The sequence below is a fragment of the Berghia stephanieae genome, chromosome 5 (assembly GCF_034508935.2).
Source record: "Berghia stephanieae isolate SIO BIC M18660-M18661 chromosome 5, UCSD_Bste_1.3, whole genome shotgun sequence".
Lineage (NCBI taxonomy): Eukaryota > Metazoa > Mollusca > Gastropoda > Nudibranchia > Aeolidiidae > Berghia > Berghia stephanieae.
In genome coordinates, this window is record NC_088364.1 from 26,445,228 (window position 1) to 26,460,280 (window position 15,053).

A 15,053-nucleotide genomic window follows, 5' to 3' on the forward strand; every position below is an offset into this window, starting at 1 on the left:
CGATATTTATTCAACTTTTTTTTTAAAATGTGGTTTTGAAAGCTCTAAATGATTTTTAAAAACTTTTTGTTTTCATTTATGTTTGATATGCACGCCTCTTTATTTCTATCTTTTCAAGGTGCTCCCCTTTTCTTTCCTGAGAAGACAAAAAAGAGAAATGAACTTTTCAAGCTGCTAGAGTACATATCTGTGAGTTTATGATGGGCATATACAATATATCTTGTTTGTTTATCCATGAAATTGTTAAAAATACAAGGATTTGTTTAATTTTGTGGTTGTTGTTTTTTGTTGTTTTTTTTTCAATGAAACATTTTTTTTTTTGCCTTTTGATAATTCATGAAATCACAAATAAAACTTTTTAATTGTAATATTCCATCCCATTTAGATGGTTTTTTGTTTGTTTGTTTTATTAAAAAAAGATTTACGGTCATTTTAACGTGCTCAATAAATCTTGTCACTATACATCCTTCATGATGCTCTTTAGTCAATTAAAATTGAGTCTTAACATTTTGTTCACATTCTTTCTTGGTCTTCCATGCTCTATGTGACCCAAGTTATCTCATTTTATTTCATATTACTTTACGTTGTAAGATGTTGAATGAATAAATCATTGCTTTCAAAATTGTATTGTTTATTAGGACCAGTCAGGTCAACCCAGCACATCTCTAGTCTTCCAGTCCTTGTGCCAATTCTTCAGTTCTGTTGATCCAAAGGGTCTCTTAGAGTTACCATCCAGCCCGAATAAGGTATGTTGTGAGAAAACTTTGTATAGTAATATATATTTATATTATATATATATATATATATATATATATATATTATATATATATATATATATATATATATATATATATATATATATATATATATATATGTATATGTATATATATATATATATGAGCTTTTTTTTCACATTGGGCAATATCCACTAAATGTGCTCAAAGTACAAGGAGTCACAAACCAACAGCAACACTTAATATGTTGGACGAGACATGCTGCCTGTTAGGCAATTTTTACTTCCGACAGATACAACGTGTTAACAGCCAGGTACTCATTTTACACCTGAGTATGGTGAGAGAATATGAGCAAATGTCTTTCCCAATGACTCAATTATGCTCAGAATGGGACTCGAACCCAGGACCTTCCAACAATCTGAAGGCAAGTGTCATACCACAAGACCATATATATATATATATATATATATATGGTATATTTATAATAAATTGTCATGGCATCATAACTTTATTCATGATTCTTATTACTTTAAATCAAAATATAATAAAAAAGTCGAAAAAAAGTAAAGAAAAATTTATGGTTCCATTTTCATAACAATAGAGCTTTTTGGGTTTTTTTGTTTGTTTTGTTTTTCGTTTAAATTTCTTTTTTTTTTTTCTGTCTTTACTCAGAATTTCTCTCCTATCAATGCATTGGGCATGATGAAGTCGCTTCTCTTGGTGGCTTGTCAGGAGAAAAGTAACTCATTTATCACACCTGCTTCTCCAACAACAACAGAAAGCCATAAGAAATCTCAATCAGAGAAGGCTGTGAGAGACAACAAATCACAAAAAATGTCAGAGAAAGATGTGGGTGCAAATACGACTGTGACCGGTGATGTAGCTTCATCAACAAAGTCAGGAACTGAAGCTACTGGAGATAAAGTGCATGCAAATCAGCCAAGTGGTGATGATGGTGGAGGATGTAAGAGTGATGCGGCCAATAAAGCGAAGGATAGTGTTGATGGTGCTTCTATTTCTTCATCTGTTGATGCTCTTGATGTTGAAGCTTCAACAGCTGACAACAATGTTCAAACAGAAGTTGACAAAAGTGTAGGAAAAGATAATAATGATGAAGCATCATCACTTAACTCTACCTTGTCAAACCAGTCAAACAACAAAGAACCAAATTCAATCAGCAGCGATGGTTACGATAGTACAAAAGCTGTTATATGCTCAGATGATGACAGCATTGATGGAACGGACAAGTCCAGTGGTCAAGGAATGACATACTTGGTCAGGCTGACAACATCCCTGCAATGTGCCCTGATGACCTGGTGTTGGCAACAACTTGACCATCTCAATGCTGAAGACAATAGCCAGGATGTGGTTAAAATTATCAATCATGTTGTGGCCGCTTGTGAGTTTGAAAATATTTTCTTTTCTTAGTAATCCAAGTTGACTTAGTTATATGCACATTTGTACATGGTGTATTTGCAGCTTTTGGAATAAAGTTCCATCATTACAATATAAAAATTTTTACATTAAAATAAATTTATTGGAAGCAGCTTTCCATTTAGATGCACAAAGTGCTTTTTTTCAATATCTTATACAGTTTATTGCTGATGATATCATTATGGAATGAGATATTTTTTTGAAGACTGTATTTCGCACAATATAAGTGAAAGAGTAATATTAACATTAAATATTCCAAGTGACTGAGGAATCACTGAGAAACGGTAACACTTTCTCCTCTCTTGCAATAAGAAGGTTTGAAGTTTGATTTCAAGTCAAGGAGGTCAGATTGTTTTTGGATTATTTTTCTCCTTTTTTGTTTCAACATCTAGCATTGTATCGTATATAGAGATGCTCACATTTTGCAAAAGTGCTTGCTTCCCATTTTTTCACTTTCTCATGTTCATAAAGTCTGCCTATCATAGAGCTACAAGGCCAAAAGGTAAAAGTCCTGATAATCCTTATTTTGGATGGATTGTAAATAAGACTCTAAAATCAGTGTTTGCACTGATATCTGAACAAAATTGATTTTTGATGCCGTTTTCTATTTTATTTATGCATTCCAGATACCCAGGAAGTGATGGAAAATGCTTTGTTTTGCTTGGAAGGCTTGAAGGATCTGACACAGGAGCAATTGGTAATGCTGATTGCACAATAGTTGCTTTGATTCTTATTGCCTCATTGTTTGCCGCCTCTCCTTCTCCCTCTCCAATTTCGCTGTCTTCTCATCTTCTGTGTTCATCTTCTTCCCCTCCCCCTCCATCTCCCCCTCTTCCTCTTCTTCTGTAACTCTTTTTCTTTCCTCTTTTCTTCTTTCCATTCTTTCAAGTCTTCTTTTTATCTTGGCAATGTTTTCTTTTATGGTTGGTTGCTGCCAGTTGTCCAAAGGTTATTCCTAAATTTCCTTCTTTGCCCAAGTAACTTGAGTACATTAATTTAATAGAACATTTAAAAATAATAACATTAAGACATTCCTGTTTTTGTTGTGGATGCATTTGATGAAATTGGCATTTAGCATTAGTTCATTTGTATATTTCTATATCATCAGAAAAAGAAAGCAGCCATGGATGAGCCATCATTTTTGTGTAACATCGTCAGGCAACAGGTGAGCAAATAATGGTTAAATAGCTAAAACATATTTGCCTCTTTTTTAAAGGTTTTGTTATGTGGTTTTATTTCTTCCTTTTTTTCTTTTTCGTATCTTTTTCTTTTTTAATATTTTATTTATATTCTGGATCTATTTGGATTAAATGTAATAAATTAAAGTTTCTAACGGTTTTTGTTATTTGCTGAAGAAGGGTTTTGAGCCAGAAACGTTCCGTGTTCAGTATTTTGTTCTTTTTTGAAGCTGTTATATTCATTTTTATACATTACTTTTTATATCAGATAAAAGGTACTTTGTGATAGACTAGTGTCTTATCAAAGGGTGGTAAACAGTTGTTATTGCGCCTCAGTAACTGGGATGAACTCCAGCTCCATGCGGCTTATGGCTCATAAAATGCAAATAGACTCACCAATTTATCATTTGAAAACATTCATAGTTCCTTTTCAGAGGTAACAATTGAGTTGTTTTAAAATTTGTAAAAATGTCATTGTATAGTAAAATAGGGTAAGTCTCCCACCAACAAGGCGTTGTTAACAACACAATTGTCTCAGGTTTTAGATCAATTTTAAGTTATCTTAGCTCATTTGTATCTGCCTTCAGACAGTATATCACTCTTTTTTCTTCTTCTTTTTTTTTTTTTTTTTGGTTTGTTTTGTAAATGATGGTTGAAAATGATCAACACAAACTAACATATATTTTGATATGCTATTTTTTTTCTTTCTTAACAGTGTCTTTTCTTGTCATCCCTGGTGGATAAAATCAGCACAGACACTAGATTGAAGATACTAGAGAGCTGTAAGAAAATTCTCAACTTAGCTGGTGTCATTGCCAAAGCTAATCCAGAGCTCTTTTCTGATGTAAGTTCATTTTGATCAAATTTGAATGTAGTTTTAGGCATTGATTTGATACAGAGCTCTTTTTGATGTAAGCTTGTTATGATTGAATTTACATAAAATGTTAGATATTGATTTGACACTAAGATCCAGAGTTCTTTTTGATGTAAGCTCATTTTGATCGAATTTCATGTAATATTAAGTATTGATTTGATTTTAAGTTGACACAAGTGCTATTGAAGCTCCTTATCATAACAAGCAACCGTCAAATGGTCCTCCGATTATTAAATGAATTTGATTCCCATGATGACAGTAAAGATTTAAAGGAAGAGATTACCAGGAGTTTCTAAGACCATTTCAATATTCTTTAGAAGGCAGTGAAAAATTAATTAAAATTTAGTAAACTGGTGCCATTTTTAAACTCGAGCTTTTATATAGTGCAATATCCATGAAATGTGTTCAAAATGCTTTACAAATGGTCCCTGAACAACAGCAACACTTGATGTGGAGGACGAGATATGACGCCTGTTAGGCGATATTACAATGGGTTTTTTTCGACAGAAACAACTCTGCTAATGCCAGGTACTCATTTTACACCTTAGTATGGTGAGAGAATTTGAGTAAAGAGCCTTTTCTCAAGGACTCAACTCAGAGTGGGACACGAACCCAGGACTTTCCAACCCAGAGGCGAGTGTCATACCACAAGACTACAAAGCCGCACTTTACTTTATTCTAAATGAGTATATCAGAATGGACTGTAAATGTAAGCAATTGAAGACAAGGGTGCATGTTTTAACTATTAGAACAATTTATGCCTCTTTTGTCTTGGATCATTGAATACAAGATTAATACGTTTTCTTTAATCTGTTCCTGTTGGTCAAGTATTGGGTCCTGGTCTTATTTCTCTACTCATTATGTGACTTTATTACTTATAGGCTAATTTGTAAGTTACTTATAGTTGTGAAAATCCTTGGTAAATTGTTTGTGCTAAAAGGCTGTGGTAGTGGAAAAGTGGAAATATATTGTTGTTTGGAGTTAGTCAGTCTGGAGTAAATTTGTCTCATGACCATTTGGTTGTATTGAACAACTGGGAATTGCTCATATGAATATGCGTATTTAGTATTTTTTGAGCATTTAGTTTTTTCTGTTTAGCTTTCATTAATGTTCATGTCTATTGATAATTTACTTATTCATTCATCGTTTATATTAATTTGGGGATCCAGAAAGCTCAGTTGATAGAGCTCTCACTTAACAATCTTAGGTACCAGGGCAGCCAATTGTTTTTTTGACCCCATTATTCACAAAAAAAAAATATGATTGGTTGGCTGGTCTGTCACATCTGGCAGAAAGTACTTTGCCTGATTGACTGATGTCCTATCCAGAGCAGAGCAAGCAATATATACTCTCAGTTCAATGCCACAGAACCAAGGATATATTCTGGCTTTTGGAACCTCATGGCTGTGAAGAACTATATTTTTCATATTGAAATAATTTGCCATTTTTATATTTCCACCCTTCCAGAATGCAGATCCTAAAGTCAATGAGATAGATTCAGAGGAAACGGTCCTGAGGACCTGGGAGGTGGAGTCTCCCCATGAATATCACAACCACTCTAATATTAATCAGGCAAGTAGTTAACACCAAGGAGCATTGTGGTTTTTAAAGAATTAACAGTTGCTATTTTTTCATTTCGTAGATTAAATATCCGCTTTACATTAACAGCACTATATTGAAAAAGAAAAAGAAAACAAAACAAACAAAAAAAAAAAATTAAAAAGCAAACAAACAAAAAACTGAATGAATACTTTGTTCAAAATATATTTACCTGTTATTATTATTTGTAAAACATGTAATTCATAGTCATGCCTCCTTGACTGCAACCAAATTTTAAAAGTATATTTTTCTTTCATATAAAACTCAGGAAAAACACTTGACAGTTGTTGTTTTTTGTTTTTTTTTTAAATTAATTTTTGTGGAATTAAAAGGTAGATGTAAAGTGAAAGTGTAATTCCCTCCATCTAAATGAGGACAAATTGATATAAGTTTGAATTTGTAGGAAGATTGTGGTGTATACTCCCCATTGTATTTCACATTATTTGAACTGTGTAATTTGGTGATCAATAATTACTATTATTGAAGTCAAAAGATCCCTTTCATTTGCTTCCTTTTTTAATCACTACCAAATATATCACCATTTGAGTGATTTGATAAGCTAATTGAAGCAAAGGCTGGAACTTTTATTTGAATTTTAAGGAATATAGGCCTGTTCATTTCGGTGAATTAAAGATTGGTTTGGAGTCATCTATTTGATGTTTCATCATAAATTACATTTTAAAAGTCTCTTTCTGTCATTATTCTCACTCAGATGTTCCACTGTCCAGGTGCATCTAGGTTTATAATTGACTTTGATCCTCGCTGTGAGACTGAGCGAAGGTGGGTATTTTTGTTTGTAATCTGTTCATTTTACAATGAAGTTGCTCCCATGAAAGTGACTTATTTGTGTTGGAAAGACAATAGATTGAAACAAGAACTTTTTCATATCTTAAGGCTGAAGAGATCTCGATTTGTTTCTCTCATCATCATCATTGTCTTCTTCACTCTGGGTCAGGGTATAGGCCACAGACAAACAGCTAACTTTTCAAACTCATTCCATGAGTGTGGTGAGGAAAATAGTAAAAATTTGACTTTGTATGCTATAACATGGAAATTTTACTATGGTTGTATTGAATGAAAATAAAGTGCATTGTAGAAAAATTATTATTTCAATTGATACTCCTTGTCTGGTACCCTGCACTGTCTGTAATTTAACAATATATGAAATAGTTAAATTTTCTAACACTTTTATACAGTATTCCACATAGGCTCAATTTTGCTCCACTTTTTTCATTTAGGTATGATTATTTGGAGTTTGTAGATGCTAAAGGCCTCAAGATGCGATTTGACCACAAAGTGGGAATGGCCAAATGGCCCAAGCAAGTCACCTTCAGTGGGCCGCATGTCAGCTTTCTATTCCATAGTGACAGCAGCAACACGGAGTGGGGATACAAATTCACTGTAAGACTTTCTTTTCTACCTTTTAACATTCTATATTTTATCTCTCTTTATTAAAAAAAAAAAATTGTTTTCCCTTTTCTGCCTCCTGAAAGAAATTTTATTTGCATGTATTTTGATAACTAGTGGAAAGCCGCAATTTTTGTGGGGAAATAAAGGCTATTACTTAGAAAATAACATACCTAGATTGAGACGATCTTTTGAGCTATCAACGATCAAAATAGGTCTGGTAATAAAGTCTGTAGCTAGGTGCACTCAAATGAATATGGCAATAGGGTGGCCAGATAGTGATTCTTAACGTCAAATTCAAATGACCAATCATAATGCCCCAGTGAACATAGACACTAGTGTTGGGCATATCATATCGAAATATCGATATATCTATATGAATCACCTCATTGAATCATATTGATTTCAAAATGCCATATCAATATCAATATGCTTTCAGATTACCAGGGCTGCCGGATGGCTATGTACATGGCCAAAAATCGGGCACATTGAGAATCATTTCTTCCTTTCTTGTTACTCTCGACTTATAATGATAGATCAAAAACAACACAAAAATCTACAAAAAACAATGGAGAAAGGAAGAACTTTTTCATGAATAGAAGGGTTGGGGGTGGGAGGGGACAAGCATGTTTATCAAATTTTTTAATCAATTTTCGATATATCGACGTAATGTAAATGTTGCTACTCGAAACTTGAAGAAATAAATAACAGTGTGAAATTGAATGTAAGCTTCAATTTAATATACGAAAACAGATAAAATGGACGTTTCGAGTTTCTCCTTTATCAACAAAACAGGATGCATGAAACACTACAGACGAATGAGATAATGTGGAAGTGGAATTGTTAAGATGAATAAATAAAAACTTTGACAGACTTTTCTTTTTCCTTTTGGTAATTCGACTTCTTTCAATGATCGCTCAGAAGTTTACAGCAACATGACTATTCCAATTTGAGTAAAACAATTATTTTTACACCTGTATTTGTCAAGGTGACAGCTAAAGGCAGCCCAGATGTCCCATTTTCTTGGCTGATGGACCTACACCTCAGTCTTGTCAAAGTACTCGGACAGTTGTCTGGAGCTATTTTAGCATCCAATCCTCGTAAGTGTTTCAAATTGCTTAATGTTTTTTTCCTTCAATACTGTAATTATATATTTGCTCTTAGTTATTTTTGTTAATGTTATCATTGTCATTATCATCGTCATAATCACCAGCATCATTCACCATCCTCATTATCATCATGTTGGCAAGTTTAAAGGTCATGCTTCCAGTATGGCTCAATTAAAAGGTACCCTGAGCTTTCTTGTACTTTTTGTGATACTTAACTTTGTAAGTGACATCCAAGCATTACTATTATTTTTTTCTATATTATTATTATTGCTGTTATTATTATTATTATTATTATTATTATTATTATTATTATTATTATTATTATTATTATTATTATTATTATTATTATTGTATTATTATTATTATTATTATTATTATTATTATTATTATTATTATTATTATTATTATTATTATTATTATTATTATTATTATTAATATTATCATTACCATTATTATTATTATCATCATCATCATCATCATCATCATCATCATCATCATCATCATTATTATTATTTTTATTATTATTATTATTATTATTATTATTATTATTATTATTATTATTATTATTATTATTATTATTATTATTATTATTATTATTAATATTATTATTATATTATTATTATTATTATTATTATTATTATTATTATTATTATTATTATTATTATTATTATTATTATGATTATTGTTGTTGTTCTTATAATTATTAAGATAATAATTATTAAAGTTGTTCTTGTTGCTGTTGATGCTGTCATTGTTATTGTTATTAGCAGTGATACAGTCATTGTAATTATTATATTATTATCATCATTATGATTTTCATTATTAGTAGTATTATTTTGTTATATATCAACTGCGCCTCTTTACCACATCTAGTTCTCCCACAAGACCCTCTTCTCAACTCAGCAGTGGAGGATAAAGATGGAGAGCAAGACATCTTACGTAGTGACCTCTGGACTTCTTTATTCCGTGGAGGATACAGAATAGGAGGAAAGCTACAAAGGTCTCTATCTGGAAAATTTGTAAGTATGCAGACCTGCCTAGTTGAACATTAAAAAATTTGTAGTTTTAGGGAGATAAAAATAGAAGTTGCTATAGTTAACTTTGTAGATCAACAATTTGCATTATATATCTACTAAACATGCTCAAAGTACTTTACAAATGTCTAGCAAAGTTGGATATCATTTTGGATTTTGTCTTCATGATTTATAAATTGTCTTTTCTTTACTTGTCAAAGGCTACCGGGGATGATTCAGAGATTCATAGTTTCCTCTTGGAAGTTGTCCACCAGCTTGATGGGGTCAAAAATCAGGAGGGGTCAAGGTCAAACTCCGAAGAGAAACAGAGATCACTGGTGGCCAGATTTCTGTTAAAGTAAGCAGATTTGCCATGCTTTGTTATTAACGTAAACATTTCTCATTTAAAAGATTTTGCGAGTCATGGAATCCCAAATACAAAGAATAATTTTTTGTTGTAATTGTCAATGCTTTTTGGCTACTCTTAAAAAGTGATGCTAATTTTCATGTTAGATTTGGGAAAATTTATTCCTTAATTCAAATTCCAATACTGATATTGGAAGCACTACAATAGTGTAACTTCATAAGTCCCTGGACTTTAAGCATTGAATAAACAACAAAAAAAGAAAGAAACGAAAAAAAATAACAAGCATACCAGTAGGACACAATGTGTCACAATGCTGGAGAGTCAAACCTTTTCCTTCCTGCTGTCTGTTAAATACCCCCCCCCCCCCCCCCCCAGATTAAAGCAGATTATTTGATTTACTCAAGAGTAATTTTGAAACTACCTTTTAATGGCAGTGGATGATTTGAGTTCACATTGTAAATGGTATAAAAGATAAATAGAGGAATCTTTTAGAATTGTAACAACTATGAAGTTGGCGAGAATATATCACAAAAAAAAATTACTAAAATACCCTTTATTTTATGTCCTAAGTAGACCCATTCTTTGCTAGATAGTTTTGGAAGGGCCTTGGGGTGGGTGAAATTGTTTTAAAAATTTAGATTCCAACTGAATCGTTTTGTGTCAGTCCATAGTTCCTGTCTATTGAGTCATCGGGCCTCCAAGTAAAATAGATAAATAAAAATATAAAATAATGAAATAAAATTCCCTTTATCTGTCCCATAGGGGAAATTTGTCTTCAGGGTCTAATCCAAGGGAAGACTTAAATAACCCAGGGGTCAACCGCATTCTGAGCTAGGGCGAGGTGACTTGGTCAAGGCCACACAACGCAGCGGGTAGTCGAACTCTGTACCTTTCGGGTACGAAGCAAAGACCTTACTGCTGAGCCATGCTGCTCTCCCTCCTAATCTAGATGTGCTGATTTACGAACTAAATATTTCCTCAACAGATGCAGTGAATCCAATGCATCCAAGACACACATGAAGCTTGGAGGTGCCTATGTGGACAAAGCCATCCTTTCCTTGTTTGTGGCCCTTGTCTGGCATTGTCAACAGCTTAGAGAAGATATCGATAAATTTTGTAAGGAATTTGTCTCTCATTTTTTTTTTTTTGTAAAAATGAAATGCACCTATTTTTAAAGACCAAAAAATTATCAAGCTCCTCCAGAGTTGAGTAAAAAACGCTTTTAGTAATAGTAGATAGAAGATATTAGAAACCTCAATCATTTGAGATAGAAGGGCAGGAGACACATTACTTGAAAGTGTTGAATTTGCAATCACGCTTCTATAAAGAAGTACACACTCTCACACAAATTAAGAAGTTTTATTTTCGGGGTTTTGGGGTTTTTTTTTTTTTGGGGGGGGGGGGGGTCATAATAAATATAAGTTTTTAACATTATTATTATTATTAATATTATTATTATATTATTATTATTATTATTATTATTATTATTATTATTATTATTATTATTATTATTATTATTATTATTATTATTATTATTATTATTATTGTTATTATGATTATGATGATGATGATGATGATTATTGTTATTATTATTATTATTATTATTATTATTATTATTATTATTATTATTTTTAATTATAGTATTATTAGAGAAGTGCGTATATGACAGATATAGAGATTTGAGTTAATTCAACCTCAAAAATCTAGTCGAAATAAATTATTGACAGAGTAGTCAAACAATATAATGAATTTACAGATATTCTTCTTGAGTGTTATATTGTTTTCCAAGGTGTATAAAGAATAAAAAAAAGAATGAATGAATAAGAATCACCCTCTTAACAATTATTTTTCAATTATATTTTTTTTACAAATTTTCATTAACTTTTTTTAACAGTACAAGCTGAAGAGCATGGTGAAATATCAGAGGGAATTGTAAAGGCTTACAATATGGCAGAGTCTCTTAGAATGAAATTGGTATGTATTCTTTTGCCTATGAATATATATGTGTCTTATATATCTATAGATATATATATATATATATATATATATATATATATATATATATATATATCTATATATATCATATATATATATATATATATATATATATATATATATATATATATATATATATATATATATATATATATATATATATATATATATATATATATATATATATATATATATGAAGCTATAACAAACGGTTATTTTCATAATGTTTGATAAAAACAATAAAAACCTCCAAGAGATATTTGATGGTCATATTCTTCACGTTTGACAATGAAAAATATAGATGTTAAGCTATTCAAAGAACTGTCTTACCAATCTAAATCTGTTTGGGTTTTTTTCACTTAAATGTTGACAAATAATTAAAAAGAAAAAACAAAAACAAAAAAATTGAGAGAGTGGCACCAAAAGAATTGCAGTGCTCTTTGTTCACACTTTAAGAGGCTACTCCTGCCATACTGGGCTCCACTCTTTTGATAGTATTGAGTGTGTTCCCGACTCCATGGTATTAAACATCTGCCTTCTCGATGTTATAGTTTTTACATCATTCATGTCCCAGTACTCTGCTGTGGAAAAAACATAGTGCCTGGGCCTTTGTCCTTAGGATTTCTGGGTCAGAGCCCCTGCAGTCTCCACCAGCTTCCTCAGAAGACTTGCATTTCTCTATCTTCTTGGCAACAACATCAAGGTCAGGCTGAGGTCCAAAGTCCAAAGCCTGTACTTAAAATTTTGGTCATATGGTTACCTGATCTTTGACTATGATGATCCTGATCCTTGCTTGAGAGGGAAACAGTCCAATTGTATAATATTAGTTTTGGGTGATGATATTTTTTTTCTGAGTGGGGTTCCCGAAGTACTTGCTTTGTCTTCTATCCCCCTGTATCTGTTTTCCAATTGCTTTCTGTCTTTGTCTTGGAATGAGATTACTTAGTTTAGTTCTGACCCTGGTTGGAGTCCTTGGCTGGGAGGGAAACAGTCGAATGTATACTTATAGTTTTGGGAGATGATATTTTTTCCCCTTGTAAGTCATCTCTCTGTTATGTACCATTATTTTTTTTATTTTAAACATGATTTGTAAACATTTAAGTGTGTTCCTCTTAGTGGGGACTTGTGCTTGTGTCTGGGTGAGACATTTAGGTAATCTCAAACTAAGTACACTGATAATGTGCTCTTGGAATCTACATCTGTTCCTTATTTAAACTAATTCCACCGTATCTTACTTTTTCTTGGGTGCTTAAATTATAATTCTATCCCATTTTCTTCCTTTTTACTGGCGCTGGTATGATCTAAATATGTTGCAAGCGCTGTAAAACCCTTAAAAACAAACATACTTTTTTCCTTGTCAATCATTTCTCTGTTATGTATTGTTATGCTTTTTGTTTGATTATATTATTGGTTTGTAAACATTTGAGTGTGTTCTTCTTAGTGGGATCCTGTGCTTATGTCTGGATGAGACTTTTAAGTGATATCGAACTAAGAACACTGATAGTGTGCTCTTGGAATCTACATCTCTTCCCTATTTGAGCCATTCCCCTTTATCTTACTTTTACTTGTGTATTTTTAATTATAAATCTAGAATTTTTCGACTATCCTATTTTCTTTCTTTTTTTTACTGGAGCTGAATTACCTAATAAATGTGTCACAAGCGCCGTAACATTCTTAAAAACAAAAACAAAGATGTTTGTTGCTGCTTAGATGGAAAGCAGAAGCATTAGTCTTTGAAGTTGGTCTTACCCTTATTGACACACCTCATCAGAGCTTTGATGCACCATGGCCCAGTCAATTGTCTGCAGTGCCCAGCTTTAGGAATTAGTGATTTGCATGTTGCTAATGTAGACATAGTGATTTGCTTGTCGTTAAGTAGATATTAATCAGCATGGGTGCCAATACATACCCCAAAGGGACACCATTCTTTATTTTACTTGCTCTACCAACATTTGATTTCATTTTCCTCGAAGATGGAAGAGAGCAGTTTCAAAATATTATTATTATTATTATTATTATTATTATTATTATTATTATTATTATTATTATTATTATTATTATTATTAATATGTAATATGTTAAATATAGTGAATATATCAATATTGTGAAATCAATATTGAGGGTAACAAGTTTATACAAGTATGTTTAAAAAATACTGAAAAAAAAAAAAAAAGTACTGCAAAGAAAATCAGTTTATAATGTATATTTGTGACAGGCAAGTGAAAGACAAACTTGGAATGCCAATGACGATAAGGAGGAGGATCAAGACCCTGGTAAGATCAAAGTCACCATGAAAGGTTTCACTTATGACCTTGAAATCAACTTATATGTGATAAGAAAAAAAACATACATTTTTATTAGTTTTTTGTGTGCGGCCAACATGTCCCCCCAATGTTTTTTATTTTTAATTTTTCAACATTTACCATAAAAATTAGAATATTGTTTACATTTTTTTTTCACTCTCTTTTATTTTTGTTGCGTTAATTGATAAAAATAAAATTCTTGAATGTAAAATCAAGACACTTTCACTGTTATACAGTTCACTCCGCTTAATTGCACATCGGTTAATCGCACACTCCTCTTATACGCTACACATTACAGAAAAACGAAATTTTAAAATCTATAATTGCACACCATCTCAGCTTAATTGCTACACCTTGATTGCAGTGACAACCAACAGCCATATGAAATCAACGATGATGTTCCCGTTCCATGCAACTTTTTTGGCCAATTCCTTACAATAGACAACACTATACCTATCAGCGATGAACTGACATCTCAGGAGCTTCTGAGCTCCATTCAGCCACACAAAAGACAATGCCTAGATAATGAAGACGAGGATGATTCATTGGAATGTGACAAACACTGAAAAACTTGACATGGTGGAAAAACAACGCCGCTCAATCTAAGAATAACGCTTGACAGATGATCTAGATTGATGGGATTAGAGACAAGGGTTTATAAACAGTTTGCACAGAATAGAAAGCAATCAGCGCTTCACGATTATCATTTTTATAAACAATAATGTCACATTTTGTTTTCGGTAAAACATGGGAAAGAAATTTAAAAAAAAAAAAAAATTTTAAGAAAAAGAAAAAAATATAACAAAAACAAAACAAACAAAAAATCAACAAAAAATAAATTAATTTTTAAAAATTAAGAAACAAATATTCTAATGAGGCTTTGTCTTGAATATGACAGTCCCAAGCTCGTAGAAAACCCAGAGGGGAAGGTCCTACATGAATTGCACACGAAAGCTGGGGCTTAGATGCTATTATTATCTTCTCCGCTTAATCGACACACTAAGGCGATTAAGCAGAGTCGACTGTATTTCTGGGTGGTT

At 31.9% G+C, this 15,053-nt stretch overlaps 1 protein-coding gene across 1 annotated transcript in view; it reads left to right on the top strand.

Annotated features, from left to right (window-relative positions):
* Positions 1-15,053, top strand: part of LOC144972675 (zinc finger ZZ-type and EF-hand domain-containing protein 1-like) — a 107,135-nt gene that overhangs the window by 48,027 nt on the left and 44,055 nt on the right. The window contains exons 27-41 of the mRNA XM_078914170.1: positions 119-189; positions 639-746; positions 1,407-2,133; positions 2,795-2,865; positions 3,277-3,333; positions 4,062-4,190; positions 5,688-5,792; positions 6,532-6,599; positions 7,058-7,220; positions 8,215-8,326; positions 9,209-9,354; positions 9,570-9,706; positions 10,701-10,831; positions 11,610-11,689; positions 13,926-13,983. Coding sequence (XP_078770296.1) covers positions 119-189; positions 639-746; positions 1,407-2,133; positions 2,795-2,865; positions 3,277-3,333; positions 4,062-4,190; positions 5,688-5,792; positions 6,532-6,599; positions 7,058-7,220; positions 8,215-8,326; positions 9,209-9,354; positions 9,570-9,706; positions 10,701-10,831; positions 11,610-11,689; positions 13,926-13,983 — 2,163 coding nt within the window. The remainder of the gene's footprint in view (positions 1-118; positions 190-638; positions 747-1,406; positions 2,134-2,794; positions 2,866-3,276; positions 3,334-4,061; positions 4,191-5,687; positions 5,793-6,531; positions 6,600-7,057; positions 7,221-8,214; positions 8,327-9,208; positions 9,355-9,569; positions 9,707-10,700; positions 10,832-11,609; positions 11,690-13,925; positions 13,984-15,053) is intronic.